The following is a 22,837-nucleotide window of genomic DNA, read 5'->3' on the forward strand; positions in this document are numbered from 1 at the left end:
ATAGCAGCAGAGAGGGGTGGTATTCTGTGGGCAGCCTTGGTTACACGGGGCTGTGGAGAAGCGGCAGACTGTCGAGGAAAGCAAGGCTGAACGGTCCACGGGACTGATGGCCATCACCCGAGCAGGAGTCTGGAGATGAGCAGTGGTGAGAACAACGTGGACTATGGAGGCCTCAGCTCACGACGTGGCAGAGGGGAAGGAAGGATGTTAAGTATGTGGTTGGGTTTTGCCCGTGTCCTAAGAATCTGCCTGAGGCTAAACTGAAGAGCTTTGGATTAATGTCCTGGGCAGAAAGGCCAAGGCGACCTAGTACATAAGGCTGTACTGTGGTTATTAGTGATTACTCCTGTGCACATCTACAATGGAAAAGAACAAGCAGGGGAAAAAGGACACACAATGTAGTTAGAGGGAAAGAAGAGCAGAGGAAATTGAATGTTGAAGCCAAGTCTTCCCTGCTCAGAGATGATTAAAAACGCCCTTTGGAACTGGGATAAAGGCAACAGTGCCCTCAGGCAAGACCAACCCGGCTCAAGTGCCTACGGAAAGGAAAGCTTACTCAACACACAGAGCACCAACAAATCAAAGTTTATGCAAATGTAGTTCAAAGAGGGTCCAGGCCCCATCCCAAGCAGTGGAGCAGAACTTGGTAGTGTCTCCTACGTGGTTCTGGCTTTAGAGGCAAGAATACCCAAGTAAAGAGGGAGTAACATCTTCCTCCAACGTTAAGGAAGGATGTTGAAGCCAGGTGTGTGACAGGGGAGTACCTGCATGTAGTCCCAGAGAGGCCACTGAATGAAGCTGAGAAAATGAAGTGTGGATTGCACTGGAGAGCCCACAGTGCTGGAGAGGCCAGAGTCCTGCGACATCTGCCAAAGAGAACTGCAAACAGTGTGGAAGCGGTCCGAGAGAGCAGTGTGCTGCAGACGTCAAGTTGGAAGGAGTTGGAAATCTCAAGAGCCCTCTGACATCAAACATGGAGATGCAGAATTTGGAGTTTGCCCTGCGTGTTTTTGCCTGGCTTTGGTCCAGTACTTCTCCACCATGCTCCTTCCCTCCTGGAATGGTAGTGTACATTCTGTGCCATGTATGTTGAAGTATGTAACTTGCCTTTTGATTTTACAGGGACTCCAATGTAAAGATTGCCCTGAGTCTCAGAAGGAGCACTGAACTTTTACAAAGCCTTGAGACTGAGAGACTACATGCATTTTGCATAATGAAACAGCCACTCGCCTATGGGGGCCAGTAAGTGGAATGTGGTAGTTTGAAAATGTAAATCATGCCTAAGGCTCCTATGTTTGAGTGCCCGATTTTCTAATTGGTAGAATCAATTGTGAAAGATTAAGAGGTGTGGCCTTGTTGGAGGCCCTGTGGCACTGTCGGGTGGGCTTTGAAGTTTCAAAAGCCAAGCCACTGCAGTTGGCTTGCTCTCTCTTGGCCTTTTGGTTATAGCAACATGTGAGCCCTCAGCTTCTGCTTCCCACCATGACAGTCATGGACTAACCCTCTGAAACTGTAAGTAAGCTCTCAGGTAAATGCTTTCTTTATAAATTACTTTGGCCATGGTGTTTTGTCACAGCGATAGAAAAGTAAGACAGACTATGAACTTAAGTCTGTTAATACCACCTCTGGTCCTCCACAGGACACAATACTGTTTTCAGTTTGTCAGTTTCAAGAATGTGGAAAATCCTACATGGCCGCTCTTAACTAAACTAGCACATGTGTGGCCTTGGCTGCATCTTATCAGAACCTCAATGAACAAAACATACAACTGAAAGAGTGATGCCCTCGCTCTGCACACGACACTCCCAAACAGCCAACCCGACAAAGCAGGAAGGCTCTGCTTTAAGTCAAACACTGAGGAGAATAATCTTTTGATTGGTGAAACAGAAAAACCGACCAACAACTTACTTACAATTCTAAGCTTGTGTTTTGCTTCCTTTTTGAGTCAGAGTTTGTCTACATAGCCTTAGCTGTCTCTGGAACTTGCTGTGTAGATCAGGCTAGCCTAAACCCGCTGAGATCCACCTGCCCCTACCTCTCCAGTGCTAGGATCAAAGGTGTACATCACCATATCAGCTTAAGGTCTTTTTAAAATGCAAATGTTAGTTTAGCTTGTGGAAGAGTTGATATTCTCACAATGTGGATGTCTGTCTGAACCCTCTCTCTTAGTAGTCTATACGTAACAGGATGGAGTCAGCACTCGCTGGGACATAGTGCCATGAGACAGACAGCTGGAGTTCTTACCAATGCAGAGACACGGTTAAATGGAGGAATATGCCAATGATGTCAGGACAAGGAAATAAAACAGATTGACACTCACCTCTGGCACAAACGAAACAAAAGCCTACGTTTATAGCAGCAGAATGACTACTCCGCTTGGAATGGTTACTACAGATGAGAATGTGGGAGGACACAGATACACTTCCAGCAGCGACACACGCATCTCCAAAGTGGTAGGCGATTGGGCATCTCAAGCACTTCATCATCCGGCCTGTGTGAAGACAGGTCAAAAAGCCACTACAGCATCCATCTACAGCGTGCTGGCTACGACACGGGACAGACAGCGTGCTGGCTATGACACGGGACAGACAGCATGCTGGCTACGACACGGGGCAGGCTCCCCCGCCTGAGGGACTGGTTACATTAGTACAGAATGCTCTCCACGGCAAGGCCAACGCTGTGGCTGACGCTGTCATCCTATTCCTCAGTCCCTAGATTCCAGGCTCAGAGACATGGAGGGAGTCCTCCAAAGCAATCGGGGTCTACTTTAAATCCTGGATCTACACCTAAGGAGGTTTAGTGCATGCAGTCTGGATGTCTGAATTGACACCTTCACCTCTGCCCAATAAGTCAACGGAGGCTCAGCTTTTGAACGTGGAAATAAACAGAGAATGCCTGCCGTTGTTGACAGGGTCGTGCCGAGCGCGCGAACTGCTGCACTGAACTTTACACACTGCCCCTCCACTGGCCCTGGTTACCTTTGCTCGCTTTGTGGATGTCCTTCTCCATGGAGCAGGAAGAACAACAGTGCTGGGGACAGCGGAATCCTTTTGACTCAAAGATGGCAGTGGGGAATTTGCGGACACAGGCTTCATGATAAAACTTTCCACAAACACTAACGGAACAACGTTTCACATCCTTACCAGACACTTTACATGAAAAACATGGGTGCTGCCCTAGAAAATTGATTAAAAAAAATAGGTTAAGTAAGATCCTATTAAAACATATTCCAGTTCATTTATTGAATCATTCAAAGTGTTGGGCTCAGGCCCTGGGCCTTGGGCATGCTAGGTGAGGACTCTGACGCTGTACACCCCAGCACTTGGTTTCGGAGATAAGGGCTTTTTTGAAAGAAGTACCCTAGACCAGCTCAAACGTGCCATCCTCCTGCTTCAGTGTCCTTAGTGCTCAGTTACAAATGTGTGCCTCCACATTAGCTAAATATTCCTTTTACATAGAAGCGGCTACAAACACCAAAAAGCTGGTCTTGAAAGAACTATCACATTTCAGAATTTAGCACACAAAAAGAAAGAGCGATTACATTTTAGAATTTAGCACACAGAAAGAAAGAGCGATTACATTTCAGAATTTAGCACCCAGAAAGAAAGAGAGATTACATTTCAGAATTTAGCACACAGAAAGAAAGAGAGATTACATTTCAGAATTTAGCACCCAGAAAGAAACCTGGGGTTGGAGAGGTGGCTCAGCGGTCACGACCACTGCCTACTTTTCCAAACCTGTGTTTAGTTCTCAGCACCCTCAAGGCAACACACAACTGTCCATAATTCCTGAACTGACTCCCTCACACAGACATATATACAGGCAAAATGTCAATGTACATGGAATACAAATAAATAAGTTATTACAATGTATAAGTAAATTCCTATTTTTAAAAAGATTATAAAGACATTACTGTATATGTGCTAATTTGAAAATTCGTATCAATGGAAAAATTCCTAGAAAAAAAGAACTTACCAATACTGCAACAAAAATAAGTAGAAAATGTTTGACTGAGTCCCTAGTAGGTAAAAGCATTTGGGAGGGATTAGGAGGTGTGGCCTTGTGGGAGGAGGTGTGTCACTGGGGGATGGGCCTTGAGGTTTCAAACACCCAAGCATGGCCTTCCCAGGTAGCTCTCTCTGCTTCACAAAGCTCTCACCTTGTCTGCCCGGCCTGCCTGCCTGATCTATGCTCCTTGCCATGGTCATGGACTCACCCCCTGAAACCTAAGTCCCCAATAACTCTTTCTTCTATAAGTTACCTTATATAAGGTCATGGTGTCTCTTTACAGCAAAAGAGAAGTGACTAAAACAACCAGCTATGTCCTTTCAGACTGAACAACTGTTTTCTAATGAGCTTAAGCAAAACATGGCTATACTAAAGAAGAAATATAAGCTAGCATATTTCTTTGTATGCTACAAGGTGGCCTTGGAACATAAATGGTGGGAGAAGAAATCAATGATAAATACTAAGCTTTAAGAAATTTAACAGCAGGTCTGGCCTGGTGGTGCAGACCCTTAGTCCCTGTACTGGGGAGGCAGAGGCAGGTAGATTTCTGGGAGTTTGAGGCCAGTCTGGTTTACACAGTGAGTTGTAGGACAGTCAGGTCTACATAGTAAGACCCTGTCTCTTAAAAAAAAATTAATAGCATTATTTTTCCCACAAAATATGTAATCATATTTAAGTTCTACTATAACCATATGTTACTATAAATATTTACATATTATATTTAAATATTTGCTTTAACCATAATTAGTTTCAATCGATACTTGTTGAGTCTACTAAAAGACTTAAAATTTGTTTATTAAACACACACACCAATCTTAAACTTATTTACATACTCAACAAACAAAACAAACATTTTTGGTTTTGGACATGGGTGGTTTGGACTGGTTTTTGACCTTGGAAAGCTTAACCCTGGATGGTTCTTGGTTTGCTGAAATCCCTGTGGGAGGAGAGAATGAGTTCGAGGGAGAGCCTTCACGTCACCCGGGAGCGCTCTGCCTGCCCAGCCTGTCCAGCTCACCAGTCTCACACTCCTCACAGGTGAAGCGTCCCTCAGGGACCGCAGCCAGCCCCACGCACTCCGGGTGAAAGTGTCTGCAGCATTCCCCCTCACAAGCGACGAGAGAGTCTCCAGTGTTCTCACAGACCTGCAAGAGCAAGGAAGCAGCTTAGCGCTCCAGAATTGACCTCAGCGCTTGCTGAAGTAGAGGCCCTTGGAGTTTTCTCCTAATATTCTGAGTTAAAAGGTCTGAAAAAGGAGCCCAAGAATTTCAGTTCTTTTTTTTTTTCTTTTCCTTTTTTTGAGACATGGTTTCTCTACAAAGCCCTGTGTTTGGTCCCCAGACCTTACAGGGAGCTCAGACGCCCATCTGTAATCCCAGTTCCTCTTCTGACCTCAGGCACCAGCCATGCATGTGGTGCACACACCCTCATGTAGGCAAAATATAAATTAAATAACTCATAAAAATGAAGAAAGAACAGTTGTTGGGCATGGTGGTGGCTCACAGTTGAGTCCAAAGCTAGCCTGGTCTCTACAGCAAGTCTCAGACCAGGCAACCAAGGTGATCCTGTCTCAAAAGCCAAACAACAAAAACCTAGTGAAGACTGAAACTTGCATCTGGCTGACAAACATTCCAGTTCAGGATGGGGAGAAGCACAAACAACCCTTAGACCTGTATGTAGGTTTAAAGCAATGTAATAACATAATAAAAAGTACAGGAGATGAAGATACGGCTGGTAGAACCGGATCACGTTTACCACCACCTGCCTACCTGACACACAGTGTCCTTCTTGCTCAGGCCGACGCCTCTCCGTGACAGGCTCGAGTCCACCGACTGTGCGTCAGAAGCATCTGCATCGGCAGCCGCTGACGGGCTATCTACTTGTTTTCCAAAGCCTACCTATGTGGGAAACAAACAGCACAAGATAAAGAGGAGACAGTTCCCTTCGACATAGCCTGAAACCCAGTGAAAGCAATGGGAGTTCATCCCATCACAGCCCGCCCGCCTTATCTTCTGTCCTTCCTTTAACCCAGGGATCTTGTCTGTGTGTCTGTCATTTCGGAGAAACTAAAGCTAATATTTAAAAAGCAACAATGACAAAATTCCTCTGTTATGCAAGAAACCTACAAGATAAGTTTCACATAACCAAAGGGATTGTTTTCCCTAGCCAAGCTACACCTTTAACCTCAGCACTGGTGAGCCTGAGGTAGGCAGATGTCTATGGTGCACAGGCCAGCCTGGTCTACAGTCATCCAGCGTTACATAGTGAGGCCATGTCTCAAAAAGTTTCTCCCTAAGAGTATTGATTTGGTTATTATTAAATAGGTCAGAGTCTGATAATGCAGCTCTGCTACCCTGGAACTTCCTATGTACCGTATGTACTGCAGGTATGTACTCAAGAGATCTGTCCCTTCTTAGCATGGGATTAAAGTCATATGACACCATGCCTGGCCCCGTAATTTGTTTAAACAAGGGCTGACCACCACCACATGAAGCACTCCTTTGGATGGACCTACAGTTCTAGACACCTGACTGCCCTACATTCTCCTGCAATGGCCCTGAAATCTTGACTGGACTTTCCAGAGGGAGAGAGTAGCTGCTCATATATATATATATATATTTATATTTTTATATCTGTGCCCTGGAATAAGCCTCTCTACTGGGGGAAGGTTTTGGAGAGTTGTGTACACGGCAATGGAGGAAGGAAAAGTGGACACGTAAGCGGAACTCTCACGGGGGCCGAGAGTTAGCAATCGGTTCCCCCTTACCGTCTATCCTATCAGGAGTATGTTCTCGTTCCCCAGCTTCGCCCAGGAGAGCATGCTGCTGTGGCTGGCAGACGAGAGGCGTCCGCCCAGCCCCTAGCACGCACTCACCTGCCCATCACTCGGTCCTCTGGAATCGGAGTCAGATGTGTCTCTGTACGTGCAACTGGCCGTTTCCATATCGGTCGAGGCGCGACTCCTTTTCTTTAGAGGTTTACAGGAATCTGAAATCTCGCTGGCACCTTAACACAACACACTGAAATTAATCCTAAAATAGCACTTAGGGTTACTGTTTTCCACTTTTTTGTTGGTATTTTCTTTCCCCAAACTCAAAGTACACTGGGGGGAGATTCACAGCTCTCTGTAGCACTGAAGTTGCGAGCCAGGGCTTTGTAAGTTTCTGACTTCCGGCAGTAAGAGATCCCATTCGCAACTGCTCTACAGAAACAGTAAGTTCAGTTCTGCTTGTCACCATGTCACCAACAGAGCCCAAGTTCCACTCTAGACATCCACTCTATCCAAACTGAGACAGCCAATTGACTTGGAACAATTCAGAGAACCATTCAGTTTTGTCAGGGGAGACATGAAACCCAACACAGTGTAGTTCACAGATACACTTGCAGAGACACCTCCATCTTGTTTTATTAGGGATGTGACAAATCTTTGATTTGTATTCGATTCGTACACGGATAGTGCCATTTCAACCCCCCAATTTTGCAATTCGGTTGATTATCCCCCCAATAAAATTTTGGATTTTCATAATTGTTCTTTCTTGGTAAAGTGGCATTTATTGTGACCGTTAACAAGTGCTGCGGCACATCTACACGCCATGCCATGTGGGAGGCACATCACTGAGGGCTGTGATGGACAATCAGGGTCCAAGTGCAATAAATCACCAAGGACTAGATGAGAGGCCTCTGGACTTCGTGAGGGAAAGAAGAAATATATATATATGGAAAAAGAAGCCAGAGAAGAGTGTGGAAATTTTCTTTTAAAACTGCGTGTAATACAAATCCAGCCAAAACAATAGTGCAAAAAGTTACAAAGCAACAATCTCTTGGGCTAATGCGGTAGGCTATACAGAGACAGCCACGATGAACTGTGCAGATCAGGCACGGTGAATACCAAGGAACCAAGGAGACGGCAAGATCTCCGCCCACGGTCTGTTTTAGACTTCCCCCAAACTTTCCGAACAGACATCTAGCTTAGCCCAGCAAGCTATGGTGGAAGTGTGCAGTCCAGAAGAGACCGTGGAGAAACAAGTCTCCTAAGGCCATGTAGATCCGCAACAGGCTGAATGGGAGCGCTTGGTGTTTAGCGGCCACGTTCTGTGGAGGAGGATGTGGGCCTCTCGAGACTGCTCTGGTTACTGGAACCTTCTTAGCACACCCCTTCCTACAAGTTTGCACTGAGAGCTTCCTGACAGCTACGAATGAGGGTGCCTGCCCATGTTAGTGCTGATTAGAAAACACAAGTACACACATCTACTCTTTCACTGCTGGTGTGTGGGACCAGACACCACCACAAAGTACTTCCTTGGCCTAAGAGATCACTGAATTAACAAGGAGCTTTAACAGAAGAACAGAAGTGCTGGACTGAGAGGCTTGCGAAGGGAAACACGGGTCCCGCCAATTCCGATGAGTTTCTGAAAATGCTAGAAAAATGACAGACCGCTGAAGGCGGCTGTCCTGTTGTTCTCCATGATAACGGCACTAATGTTAAAAAAAACAATAAGAGCTTTTTAATGATTGCAATGTATACAGTTTGGGCCATTTGGCAAAACCCTGCAGCTGTGTATTAATGATGCTTTATTTAAAAACAAAAACCAAAACAGTCCATGTTGGAATCGATCAGGGTAAGTTAAATGGTGGTTTTTTAGGCTGGACCCATGATTTAAGCTGTACCCATCCAGCTCGGACAAAAAAAAAAAAAAAAAAAAAAAAGATAGAGAGAAATCATCTGAATGTTAAAGCAATTGTTCAGTCTTGAAGAAGAAACCAGGCCAGAGAGCGCCAATAATGATGATTGGCAAAATCAAAATCAAAACAAAAGGAACTTTATCGAGCCGCCGACAAAGAATTCTTGCTCGGAGACTCCAAGTCTGGAGTTTCTGGGATGAAATTGTACAGGAGTCTCAGTCCACAGTTTCCTCTTTCGCTGCGGAGATGGAGAGGTCACTGAATCGGACAGAGCCCTGCGCTCCTCGGTCCGCCGACCCTGTGGAATGGTGGAAACACAACGCAATCAGGCCTCCTAATCTCGCAGCGATCGATCGCGATGTCTTTTCTTGGAGCTCCGCCAAGCAGTGTTCCCTCCGAGAGGCGTTCAGTTCTGCTGAGGATCTCCACGGAGACCATCGCTGCAGACTTCTCCCCGAGAGTGCGGACAGGGTGGTGCTTTATTTTATTATTTTAAATACTGCAGTTTGCCCAGAGTAAACTACAGGTACTAAGTACAGTTTGAGCTCACCAGAATCTCAAGAGTCATGCTATGGAGTTCGTAACTATACTCAGATTGCACACGGAAAACACATATATAAGTTTAAGGCTTGTTAAACTTTGTGCATATCTCAAGGAGATTGACATATGGTCATCTAATGGTGGCCATAGTTATGCTAACGGGTCAATTTACAAAAGAATTGATTGTACAGCACTGAAAAAGTGTGGTTATCATTTTCTCCCAGTCAAGCTGTCCTGTCTGATTTGCCATAGTCCATTTTTGACAAACATTAATAGCTACTATTCGGTATTCAGTCGAATACCAAAAAAGTGGATTCGTCACATCCCTAGTTTATAAGCCAGTGAAATCCCAAAATCTTACAGAGAAAAGTTGGAAACAATACCAAGTCTACATGGTGTTCGCTAATTTATCAAAACAAGAAAAACTTCTCACATGGACGTACAGAGTAGAATCAACTCACTCTCTCTCTCTCTCTCTCTCTCTCTCTCTCTCTCTCTCACACACACACACACACACACACACACACACACACACACACACACACACAGGTGAAATTCCACACTGAACAGCAACAGAGATTTACAGAGACAGACAAAAATACATGAAGCACAAATCAATTATTCTTAAATCTTGGTTTAATCAAGGCAATGCAAGGCAGCACCAGCAGAGGAACTCACCTTTCTGTAATCCGGTCTTCAGGGAAGCCTGAGGAGATGTTTCAACCTGTTTGGACAGAAAAATACAAGGTTAACAGGAGATTTTTTTTTTCCACTTGTAGAAAATAGAGGGAAAAAATTACATTTTCATCAATCTAAATAGTGATGAGCGATCCATGTCATTGAGAGCCTGAAGTCAATCCCATCCTCTGGGTCAAGTAGTCTGTCTTGGGGTCAGGGAGGCTTAAGCCCTAGCTGCCTGTGCTGAGTACCAAGTGACAGCATAGCCTCATGCTCTTTAGCAAAGACTTCCCACCACTCCCCTGGTGCTTGAGGAGAACCAGAGTCTTTTCCTCAGTGTCTGGGAGGCAGGCGAGGGGCTGTTTCTGTGACCAGCCCCACTGTTGCTATGAACCCCTCCCGCCCCAAAGACATTAGGATAAATTTTTACTTACTATGATACTCAGGTTAATGTAACTCACGCCACTTTAAGACCCTTCCTTCCGCGCCTGCACTCACAGCTAAGTTGCTGGGAATCGGGACCCTCTCTGTAGAGAGTGCTACATGGCTCCATACAGCTGGCAGCTCAATACTTGTGCTGCTAGAACAGACTGAGTAAGTCTGTGATACTGCATTAGCACTTCCTTGAGTGTCTTATGAACAGTGTCTTGATCCTACATTAGGAGAGCGAGATCAGAAGTTATTCTGCCAATGTCTACGTAAAACACGTGGTACTGGAAGGCTGAACCGTTGGAATAGGGAGAAGATGCTGTGTGCAGAAGTTTCTGTTTGGGCTAGGAGGGAACCTTATGTTTCTTTAAGATGTGAAATATGCATGTTGAAACACATTTTGTAAATATTTAAGGATTGTTCTAAGCTTTTTAAAAATTTTTTTATTTTTTTTTACAACAGGTAAAAAAACATACAACAGGAATGCTTTTGTACGATACAATTAGTTGTACAAATATAAAATCTTCTAGACAATCACTGGTATTAGGCTACTACTAACTATATATAACACAGTGGCAGTAACAATTTGTCCCATTAGTTTTACTCATTCTATTTATTTATTTTAAACTGACTGGTCACAGACTGAATTTGGGAACCAGGTGGCAAAGTTACAATATCATTTTGGTAACAAATACTATAGATTTGTCAGACTTGGACTTTTTTTTTTTTGCAATTTCCTATATATGGAAATCATATGATAAATGACAAATATTACTTAAATTTTAGCTAAATATTCTCAAAAATGTTTTATATGCTTATGATACCATAGAGCACCCACAAAGTTAGCTTTTAAATTTGGAAATTTAAAATTATGAAGATTTTTAAATAAAAAAGTACATACTCTTCCAAGGTAAATTGCTTTAAAATATTAAAGTTACTAGAACTAATTCTGAAGTTTTAATACTAGATGATTGGGCTATAAAAAATAAATATTCTAAAGCTGGTTATGGTGTCAGACACCTTTAATCCCAGCAATGGGGAGGCTGAGGCAGGTGGATCTCTGTGAATATCTGGCCAGCCTGGTCTATATATTTTGTTCTAGGCCAGCCAGGGCTACTTAGTGAGACCCTGTCTCAAAAAGTGAAGAAAGGAAAGAAAAGAATGGGGACCAGCTCAGTGGCAAAGTGCTTACCTAAAAATGGTATTCATTCATTTTATAAAAATCAAAAAAATTCCATGAGTTTATAATTGATAGAACCACTTCTCAGAATTCTTTGAAAAGGTAATTTCACATGTATATTACTACATTGATTACACCAGCTGAACACATTCAATCCCACACTTTAGACTTCACTATTATTGATCTGACAGTTGGATCCCGATAAGTGCCATTTCACTGGAAAATAACATTTCAAAAGATCCATGATACCGACAGAAAAGCCTAGGATTACCTGATTCTTAAATATAAGAATATAAATTAAATTAATTTGATTTGTTTAAAAAATAAAAACAATATATACCAGCAGCTTAAACCAAAAAATCAAAGTTTTTAAAAAGGGAACTCAATGACGGTTCCAAGGAAAACTCATGAAAACATGAACTTATTGTGCTTAAAACAGAAATTTCAAAATGAATGTCAGGGTCTCGCACCGCTGGCTTCCCATCTCCCAAACCTGCTGTCTGTGAAAATGCCTGAAGCACCGTCACAGGACAGCGGTTTGAGTAGTCACCACTGCAGCCCCGTCAGGACAGATGGAAAGATCAGGACAGATGGAAAGATCGTTCAGGAAGGAGGCCCAGATGGGGAGGGTCTTTCTCTGGTGACAGGAAATGAGCATTACAGACACGCTTTAGCTCTCTGCGTGTAGGAACGAGCCCCCACATTACAGACACGCTTTAACTCTCTACGTGTGAGAAGCCAACCTGCTCCTTTTTGATCTTCTTCTTTGGCACAACCTCGGTGGATTTCTCTGACTCAGACCGAGTCCTGATTGATCTTCTCTGCTGCTTCTTTTCTACTGGGCCTAAGAGATGATTTAAGCACACACATAAACAAAACCGTATTTAAGGACTGTTTGACTCATTTGGTTAAGATCTGACCAGATTCTTGACTTTTAAAATCCATTATTTACAGAATTCTAATTAAAAGTCATTAAAAACTTTTATATACTTGGGAATGCAAAATTATTTAATGGCTCAAATAAGCTCAGAATGAGCTCTATAAAAGATCCTACTTCTACAAATAAGGGGGGTTCTAGTTTAGTTTAGTTTTAAAGTCAGGCCAAAACAGCAGAGGCACAGCTTACACTGAAGGAGGAAAAACGTGCTTAACGAAGGGTAATGCCGGGGATAGGAAACTACATGGGGCTGAGCTCGAAAAGAATGAGCAAAAACAAACAAAAAAGGAATCATGGGAAAACTAATTATAACCAATTTTTAATATTTTTCATGCTAAATACTAAAATAAGCTTTAGGCTCTGTGTGTGTGTGTGTGTGTGTGTGTGTGTGTGTGTGTGTGTGTGTGTGTGTGTGTGTATGTGTGTGTGTGTATATGTGCGCATGTGCGTGTTGAGACAGGGTCTCACTATGTAGTCTTGGCTGACCTGGAACTCAAAGACATCCAACTGACTCTACCTCCTAAGTGCTGGGATTAAAGGATGAGATTCCGGGCCTAAGCTCTTTAAACAGTACAGTTGTTTAAAACTTACATGGACCTCAAGCGAAAACTAAAGCTGACCTGGCAACTGGGAGGAATGCTGAGTCAGGAGTGAATCTCCCGGAGACACTGAGAACAGCAGTACCTTTACTGCACCCATGTCGGGTCTCGCGTACAACCGACCGAAATGCCCTTCCTACACAGAACTCTCTTCCTGAGCCAGTGAATGGCTCAGCAGGTAAAGGTACAGGACACCAAGCCTGACGACCTGACTTCTGTCCCCAGAACCCACATGGTGGAAGGAGGGAAGCAGCCTCGTGCTGTCCTCTGACCTCGGCCATGTGCCTCTGTGGTTAGAGACAAGTCTCCCACGCAGCACTGCAGGTCACCTTCACCTCTCTTCATCCGGCAGCTCTGCGTTACACAGAAATGTTTCCCCTCACCTTGGCTCAAAGCCACAAAAAGGAGTAATTCCACTACTTTGGCTTTAGAAGAATTGGTAGTTTGGTGATACACATTTTATGTACCTGTGCGTGTGCGTGTATATGGTTCACATGCCACTGTGCCAGTGTGGTGACCAGACTTGTGGGGAAGGCTCTCTCCTTCTACCCTGGGATCCTGGTAATCAAACTCCGGTCATCAGGTGCCTCTACCCACTGAGTATCTCCCTGGCTATTTTTCTTATATGTATGGGTACACCTGTGTACATGCATGGTCACATACATGTGCATGGATGTGTGCACATGTTAGTACACACACCAGTGAAGGCACTGTCAGGAATCAAACCCAGGGCTAACGGCTAGTTTCCAGAGCCACCTTCCAAGGCTGGAGTGCAGGGGGGCCACCTCACTCATCTGGCAGTGTGGTAACAGTGTACTTCAGAGCTATAATTAACCTGCTACTAGAGTGATGGCAGAACCTAGTCACAGACGTCATCTTCTACTCTCAACCTTTCTCCTTAAACTGATAAAAATGTTTACTAAAGCAAGAGGTAGCCATCCCTCATGAAACCAGCTGAGGATCTCACAGAGCCCGTGTTTTAATCACTACTCCAGGACTACCTAGAAGAAGGAAAGAAAAATAACAAGCAAGCAAACAAACAAAACTCGATTGTTTGTAGGGGACACGAGTGGAGCAAAGTGTAATCAATCTAGTCACAGAAGTCACTGTACTTTCTCATTGTTGACCAGATCTGTTTTTGTTTTGTTTGTTTGTTTGTTGCTTTGGTTTTTTGAGACGGGTTCTCATGTAGAACAGACTAGCCTTGAACACACCACACAGTCACGGGTGATCAGGGTCCTGACGTCCCTGCCTCCACCTCTCAAGTGCTGGGCCTCAGAGGTACAGGCCAACAGTTTAGATGGTGCTGGGGGTTGAACCAGGGCTTTGTGCATGCTAGGCAGACACTCTACCAACGGACCACATCCCCAACCCTGACCTCTATCTTACAGAGGGGGAAGCAACGTGACTTGTTAAGATTTTTCTGGCCAGATGGCGGTGGTGGTACTGGTAGTGCATGCCTTTACACCCAGCACTGAGGAGAAAGAGGGAGGCAGGTGGATCTCTGAGTTTGGGGCCAACCTCATCTAAGGAGCAAGCTACAGGACAGCCAGGACTATAAAGAGAAACCCTGTCTTGATAAACAAAAACAACAAATTATTCTGAAAGGTACCTAAAGAACAAACACAATTTAAAACCACTAACAACTTTTACATTTATTTTCTCAAGGGTGTATGTATGTGTGTGTGTGTGTGAGGATTTGGAAAATAACGTAGTAACCTAGTATGAATATAAATATTCTTCAAAGTCACAGAAATGTCAGTGGTACACAGTTATGTATTTAAGTTTTAAAAAAAGCTCGAGGACTCTCGGCTTGCAGTTGAGACAATGGCACGGTGGCTTCTAAGGGAAACTGGTCTCTATTCTCATCCTTGGACTACCAGCAATCTCTACAGAAAAAGAGAGGTGATTGCTTAAAAGACAAAAGCATGCTTATCAGACACAAAGGCAACAGACGAAAGGCAGACACAGAGCCCTAACCCATCCCGGAAAGCGGGTTCAAGTCAAACCTTAGAGCCTAAGCTCTGTGTGTCTAAGAAATCAGACAGCCTTTTCCTAAGTTCAAAGTACAACATTCAACTTAAAGAAAACAAAGAAGTTCACAACAGAACTTGAAACTTAAAATGAATAGAAAAGACGTTCGGTAGCTGAGGGGAAGGGAAGAAAAAAGGCCCATTAACAAAAGCTGTGGCACTTAAGAAGTGTCCAGTAGTAAAGGAAGAATCTGTTTTCACCCCTCTTGAGAGACTATGGATGTATAAATAAAGATCTGGATATCCCACTTAACATAGACAAATTAACAAAGCTGCTATAAAAACCCGCATGCGTATCTGAATAGCTGAGGCCAAATGTTTTTGTTGTTGTTGTTGTTATAGCTAAAGGAGGCAGACAATACAGCACGGCCAGCCAGTGCAAAGCCTAAGACACTAGCTAACTTTCACCTTCCCTGAATTAGATGGTGTCTGCTGTCATTCACCCCCTCTTTCAGTTCAGCTTCCCTTCCCACTTGATCCTGGATAAAGATGCTGTTCACTGAGTCTCATTCAACTTGTGCCCAAGCCCATGTGAATGGCCGCACCCTGTCCTGCTGCCTTCACCCTAGTTTTAGATAGCCAGACCAAGGCCTTCTCTTTCTTCCCTTTTTTTCCCCTCCAAGACAGGATTTTTTCTGACTAGCCCTGGCTATTCTGTCCTGAAACTTGCTCTGTAGACCAGGCTGGCTTCAAACTCAGAGATGTGCCTGCCTCTGCCTCCAGAGAAACACACTAGCCCTGCCTGACCCAAGTAGAATGGTGCGTGTTTTATAGTTTTTGTAATAATTCAGATTTGACTTAGATTCAACTCATGAAAATAGCCCTCAGTTCCCTCCATCACACGCTTGCCTACATTAATATTGACTCAAGATCTCGCTTTCTATTCTACTTTCCAGACTCTGACTCTTCCAGAAGATTATCTCATCAGTATACTATTAAAATATTGTGGGCTGGAGAGATGGCTCAGCGGTTAAGAGCACCGACTGCTCTTCCAGAGGTCCTGAGTTCAATTCCCAGCAACCACATGGTGGCTCACAACCATCTGTAATGAGATCTGATGCCCTCTTCTAGTGTGTCTGAAGACAGCTACAGTGTACTTATAATAAATAAATAAGTCTTAAAAAAAATATTGTAAGACATATACTGAGTCAGTGACATACCTCAGTGGGTAAAGGAACTTGCCACCAGAGACCCGCACTGTGGAAGGACAGAACCCATTTCTGTAGGTTTTCCTGAGATCTGTGCAGTGGCACACATGCACCGCACATACAAATAAATACATGTCATTTTTTGGAAAAGGAAGCATATATATACATACATACATACATATACACACATATACATACACACACACACACACAACACACAACACACACACAGTGTCTGCCCTTCATTCCTAAATCCCTAATTCTTTAAATGGTATAAATGCATAATTTGTTCCTGGCACAGAGCCGTAAGTGGATGACAGCAGATCTGTCTTTTACTCTGGTGAGATAACTCCCGATGGCCTGCTAGGCAGTGGCTGGTCACTAGAAGGACAAACTCCCAGGGAAGATGGGCTGGAATCTAAATTACCAAGAGATCGTCTGCGTGTGCCAAAGCCTCCTAAAACCCTCTGAACCATGGCAGTAGAAAACTTCCAGATGAGGACACAGGAGGGGCCTGGGAGGGCAGAGACCTAAGAAGGACACAGAAAGTATATAGCCCTTTGTCTGTTTGCACATCTGTTGTATCCGTAACGGCAATCTGGTAAGCTTCAATGAAGTGCTCACCTGAGTCCTGGGACCAAGGGACTCAATCAGAGGAGGAAGTAGTAGCGATCCCAACAGGTAGACTGTCAACCAGAAACTCTGGAGACGGGGTTAGAGATGGTGGCTGAGGCCAGAGGATCTGGAATCTAAAGCTAGCCTAGGCTACGTTGGAAGGATCTGGAATCTAAAGCTAGCCTAGGCTACGTTGGAAGAATCCTATCTAAAACAAAACAAACAAAACAAAAAACCAAAACCAACCAGAAAAACACCAAAGCAAAGCAACCGCTACCACCAAGTCCTAGGGTTGTCTGGAGTCTGCCCTGGCGGAGCGGCAATGGGAGGTGGGGGAAAGGCCGTGAGTCCAGGCAGACTGGGTTTCCTAGCACACTAAGAAACCACACACAGGGAAGCTTAAACCTGAAGGCCCTGACCCTGGCAGAAATGAGTCAAGAGATGAAGTGGGACGTGTGGGATGTTTAATCCCACTTGAGGGAAGCAGAAACAGGAGGTATCTGCTTGTTCAGGGCCAGTCTGGTCTACAGAGATCTTCCAGGACAGCCAGGGCTATGTAGAGAGACCCTGTCTCAAACAAAACAAAACAGAACAAACCCAAAACGGTTGCTTAGCAGATACTAAGACCCAGTCAGTATGGGGAAAAATAATCCACTAATCTAGGTCACGGGACTGTTCAATGTGGCCAATGATTGGCAGAACAGAAATGGTTTAGTTTTTTTCTTCCTATATTACAAACAAACATTAAAGCACAAGGTAAAATAAATTCTTATTTCTAAGATAAGATTCTAAATGATCAAGCTAATTAAAGCCTTTTTTCAGCTAAGCGTTGAACTTCGGCCAGTGTGCATCCCAGACAACCATTCTACCACTGACCTATGTAACAGTCTATGGGGGTGGGGGAGTGGTTGAGACAGGTTCTCGCTCCTCAGCCCAGGCTATCCTGGAATAGCCCAAGCTAACTTCGGCTGACAGTGATCTTCTTGCCTAGCCTTCCAACTGCTGGATAACAGGTAGGAGACCACCACTTGGCTCCCATCCCACAATACCATTTGATTTTGGCACAAAGTCTCACTAAGTTGCCTACGCTGGCCTTGAAACTGGGATGCTCGTGAAAGGCTCTTCAACTAATCACAGCTCTATTTTTACTGACTATATGAAGCAAAATAATATGTAATACTATTTCTAATAATACATATTAGAAATAATACTCATTATACCATCCATATAGTACTGTCGTTATGGCACAAATATTCCACACAATCTGTTAAAACTAAGATACGTTTTAAAGCCCTTTTGAAAAACAGCTTCAGTCTGCTAAGGTGGTTCAGGGAATAGGTGCTCGCTGGCTGCCATGTCTGACTTGTTTGATCCTCAGGACCCATATCAAGAGACCGACTCCCACAAGCAGTCCATCCCCTGAGATCTACATGCATGCCATGGCATGTGTGCCAAGTGCACACATAAGTAAGTAAAAGTAATTAAGTCTTTAAATAAAGACATAGCCTTAAACATTCCAAAGGTACAGCCTTACTAAACACAGCTATTTTTCTTTCTCTGTTTTTGTTGTTGCTGTTTCCTGTCGTTTTGTTTTATACAACCCCGGCAGGCCTGGAACTTGCTATGCAGGCAAGATAGGCATCAAACTCACAGAGATCTACCTGCCTCTGTTACCTCCCTGCCTCAGGTGTTCCTCTTTTTAAGGATGATAATAGTGCCATTTTCATTTCAGGGTGCCTGCTAATCAGAGAACAGGTTACAGCAGAGTAGCTAGGTCCTGGGTCCCCAGCCACTAACCCTGCACACACCCAAACAACAACTGTGTTTCCAGCAGAGGAGAAAGGAGCCAATGGTGAGGGTGAACGTGTCTACTGCTGCTGGAGAGGGAGCCGCTGTTCTATGCTATGAAATGTAAAGGACTTCACATGTTTACCATTCATAGCTATAACGCCCCGCCCCACGCCCCTTTTTGCCTTCCTTTCTTTTTTTTTTGAGCTGGGATGTTGCTGGTTTCCTTTCGCTGGGGTTACACGAATGCCACTGTGCTCGGCATAGAATTTACAGCTGCATTCTTAATTATGGAGCTGTGCTAATATTTCAGGGAAAGAACTATGAATACGACTCTCTAGCTCTGATTCATTACTTCCTTCTGAAAGAATGGCTGCCTACATGTAAGTGTGCACCATGTGCACCTGTGGACCTGGTGCCCGTGGAGGCCAGGGAGGGCATCAGGTCCTGGGACTGGAGTTACAGCGTTAGCCAGCACACAGAGCAAGGACGCTCACTATGAAACGCACGTGCGCGTGTGTCGTGGCCTGCTTTCCTTCACCTTCGTGTACCTTTGATAACGAAGGTGTCTGAGGGACCTGTCAGGATGATGCGGGTGCCCCTGGTCGTACCCACCTGCAGAACCAGATGTGGCCTCCGGAGGTGACGCGCTCGGAGTCGACTTCTCGTTTCTCTGACTTGGTGAAGAGATTATAAGCCTGTCTTGCCCCCTGACACTTATTTCTGTTTTGTTACCAATTCCCTTTAAAACGAGGCAGAATAAAGAACAAGTGATTAGCAGGCGCATAGCATCCTGAGCTTATAAAGCTGGCTCAACTCAGACTTGTACTGTCAGTTACGACTGTTATTATCAGAAAGATCTTAGTAAGTCATCAGGATGTATTTCCATGAGATCCCTTGAAAGAAAAAGGAAAATCTGCCTTAAGTCCAGGTGATAAACATTCTTAATAAATAAACCTGCAGGACCCCATTTTCTGTCAAAAAAAAAAAAAAAAGTAACTCCTAGTCTGAGCAGCTTTTCTTTACACCACTGTCATTTGGTGAAGTCGTCTGTTACAAAGGTAGAAAGGTCACTGTGTCTTGAGCTGAGAACACCTTTAGATATTAGATATTTAGATATGCCGTTTATATTACAAAATGGGATCAAATAGGTGACATGGAGCAGACAGACAATAAGTGCAGTTAATTTAGATCTTAATTCAGGTATTTTTTAAGGTAATGAAATAAGAGTAATTAATTGTTATATTTATTTTTCAAAAGACCGGCCGTTCTTAAAGACGTATTTACTTCCGTTTTGGAGGTGTGAGTGTCTGCTCACACGTGGACCACACATGCCCAGTGCCTGCAGCAACAGAGCGCAGCCTCAGGCGCGCGAGTCTGTCACAGAGGCGGTTGTGAGCCGCCTGCGGGTCTGGGAAAGTGCAGTACAAGTTCTTCAGGGCTGAGCCGTCTCTCCAGCCCCCAAAGATAACGTTTTACCTCGAATTTTCTCCAATAGTCTTAGGGTGTTGAGGATAGTTTTTCATACAGAAGCAAATAAAACTAGCTCTAAGAATAAAGGCAATTTGCGTTCAAACAATATGCAAACGCTGCTATCAAAAGGCTCGGGCTGGGGCTAGAGATGGTTCACTGGCTAAGAGCATCTGCTGATCTAGGGGCTGAGCTCGTCCTAACACCAACGTGGTGGTGCTCACAGCTGCCTGGGGCTCCAGCCTGAGGGATCCGGCATTCTTTTCTGGCAAGGAAGGGAAGTGAGAAAGAGGGAAGCAGGGGATGAGAGAAGAATGGGAAAGGAGAAAATAAGAAAAGAAATCAGGTGGAAACTGTAATGTAAGCTTTTCTTACATTACAATGTAGCTAAAATGTAGCTCTGTGGAGACCAATTAAACCCACAGCAGAAAGAATGGATACAGGACTCTTGGTATTTCTAAAACCAATTCTAAGAATGAAGCATCACTGTATCTAATCAATTATTTTAATGTCTACGTATGTCTATGCTAATGGAGAAAAAAGAACATAATTCCTTAATATATACATGCATGTGATGTGATTAAATCAAAACCACAAACCCCAAATTATGAAGTGGGCTAGAAGGTCTGTACATACTTAAATGCTATGAAGAATTCTGACACCTTCAAGCCAAAAACTAACTGCCTGAAAGAGAAACTCGGGGTAGACTGATGGAGGTTTAGTGGCCGGTCTATAGCATTAATACCCTTCCCTCACCTTCAGTCACTCCTGGACTAACAAAGTAATGGAATTTCTCTAAAACTCTACAAGATATGCAAGCTAACATGAATCTACTGCTGACACAGTGATGCCAAACTAGACATGTGGCCTTTTCTCAAAGAGCTTCTAGCTGGATGGAGAGAAGGCCCGAGCAAGGTGAGTACAGCTTTGGGAGGCGCCCTGAGCAGGACCAGCCATATTCCTATTTTTTGAGGCAAGGTCTTGCTACTTAGCTCAGGCTGGCCTAATTCTTTGTCCTTCTGCCTCTGAGTGCTGGGATGATAGCCATGTGCTACCAAGCCCTGTGAGTACATCATTTAATAGGCCTCACCATGTGCGATTTAAAGATATGCAAGAAATCCTCATTGAACCTGCACGGTCTGACACAGTAGCCACATGTGGTGGACCTGAAATGTGGCTGCCTCCATTAAGAAGTCGTACACGTGCTCATTTGTACAAAGCTCATCTGTGAAGGGCTGGGCTGCTTCCCTAGCTCCAGGTGTGTCGTGCACATCTATAATCCCAGCCCTTGGGGGGTACAGGCAAGAGAATTAGAAGCTCAGGGTCATACTCAACTACACAGTTTAAGGCTAGCCTGGGCTACATAACTCCCTAGAGACGTGGATGGAGGAGGATATACACTGAATTCCAAAGAGTTAGATGACAGAGAAAGGTAGGAAACAGCTCACCAATCACTTTGTACTGACTACAGATTGAAATAACACTTAGGTACATTGAGATAAATGAACTGTGTAGATAAAATTAAAACAAAACAAAACAAAAATCTACTGCAACCAAAGAGAGCAGCAGCCACAATTATTCCAGTAGTTTTTTTCCCTATAGCAATGGCTAATTCAGATAAAAGAAAAATTTTAATAAAAATCATACTTTACAACAAAGGAAAACTAACTCTACAAATTAGAAACAGGCAAACTGCCCAGTTTTTTCCATGATTTTCAGGAGCTAAGCTCAATTTTAGCTGTATTGCTCAAGATTAATCTACTACAGATGGGGATGTTACAAGAGGCAAACGGGAAGGACAGAGCTTTTTGCCCAGAGTAAACGGGAATGTATGCTTCGAATGCAGTGGATCCAGGGGGGATTTAAATCACATTCTTAAGTGGGTTTCAGTAGCACTCCCCAAACCCCTAGAGAACAAGAGGTACCTTCGTTGAATAAACAAACTGATCAATAAACTTCCCATCTCCTGTTGCATTCTGGAGAGCAAACACTTGTTCAATTTTCACAACTGGAGACATATTACACTTGTGCAGATCTAGGCTCCCCTTGTGCATTGTGATGGAAGCTGGTAAGGACTTCCTGGCGGCGGCTGTTCTCCAGGCTATTTTAACGGGAGGTGGCCCGTCCTCTTCCACACTGGTGTGCCGCCTCTGGCTCTGCCTGCGAGGGTCAGTACTCGACTGTGGGGAAGCCACCTCCCCAGCACTGGTCTGTTCTGGCTGACTGTTCGCCACAGATCTTGGTCTTCGGGGTTTCTTGACTTCCGCCTTAGAGGTAACATTCTTCTTTGCTTGGGATGGAGACTCTTCTGGCTGCTTATCGATATAGATGAACGTGTACTGTTCTACCCTTTCCTCTCGCGTCATCTGCAATGCTTTCTCTGCGTGAGCAATGCCAATATCCCACTGGGCGCGTTCTCTCTGAGGCCTGGGTTTCCGAATCTTTAGGAAAGAGATAAGAGTCTTTATGTGAAATGTTTAGTCCAATAGGTACATTGAATCAACGCATATTTTCCAATCACTCTATTTTTTTCAAATACGCATAAATATTTTTAGATTCTCCAGACAGATAAACGTGCTGATCCCGTGCCATTAATAAACTAGTATTACTTTATTAAATGGCACGAAGGTCTGTTCTTTTATTTATCTTTCGTTGACTATTCTGTTGAACAGCAATAACAAGAGAAGAAAGACTACAGAAATGACAGAATCTCAGGGCCAATAAACATC

General features: G+C 44.0%; 1 protein-coding gene across 6 annotated transcripts in view; it reads right to left on the reverse strand.

Moving 5' to 3' along the window:
• Positions 1-22,837, reverse strand: part of Nsd3 (nuclear receptor binding SET domain protein 3) — a 112,126-nt gene that overhangs the window by 31,604 nt on the left and 57,685 nt on the right. For 5 of the 6 annotated variants that reach the window (XM_032919543.1, XM_032919546.1, XM_032919545.1 and 2 more), the window contains exons 6-14: positions 22,034-22,549; positions 19,254-19,380; positions 12,262-12,362; positions 9,910-9,955; positions 6,884-7,014; positions 5,778-5,906; positions 5,027-5,153; positions 2,979-3,176; positions 2,321-2,491 (exon numbers count right to left, since the gene is read on the reverse strand). In XM_032919543.1, the coding sequence (XP_032775434.1) occupies positions 2,321-2,491; positions 2,979-3,176; positions 5,027-5,153; positions 5,778-5,906; positions 6,884-7,014; positions 9,910-9,955; positions 12,262-12,362; positions 19,254-19,380; positions 22,034-22,549 (1,546 nt within the window). Of the gene's footprint in view, positions 1-2,320; positions 2,492-2,978; positions 3,177-5,026; positions 5,154-5,777; positions 5,907-6,883; positions 7,015-7,745; positions 8,990-9,909; positions 9,956-12,261; positions 12,363-19,253; positions 19,381-22,033; positions 22,550-22,837 lie in introns of those variants that run through there. The other variant, XM_032919547.1, reaches the window with a different exon arrangement.

This window comes from Rattus rattus, chromosome 13 (genome assembly GCF_011064425.1).
Source record: "Rattus rattus isolate New Zealand chromosome 13, Rrattus_CSIRO_v1, whole genome shotgun sequence".
NCBI classification, from domain to species: domain Eukaryota; kingdom Metazoa; phylum Chordata; class Mammalia; order Rodentia; family Muridae; genus Rattus; species Rattus rattus.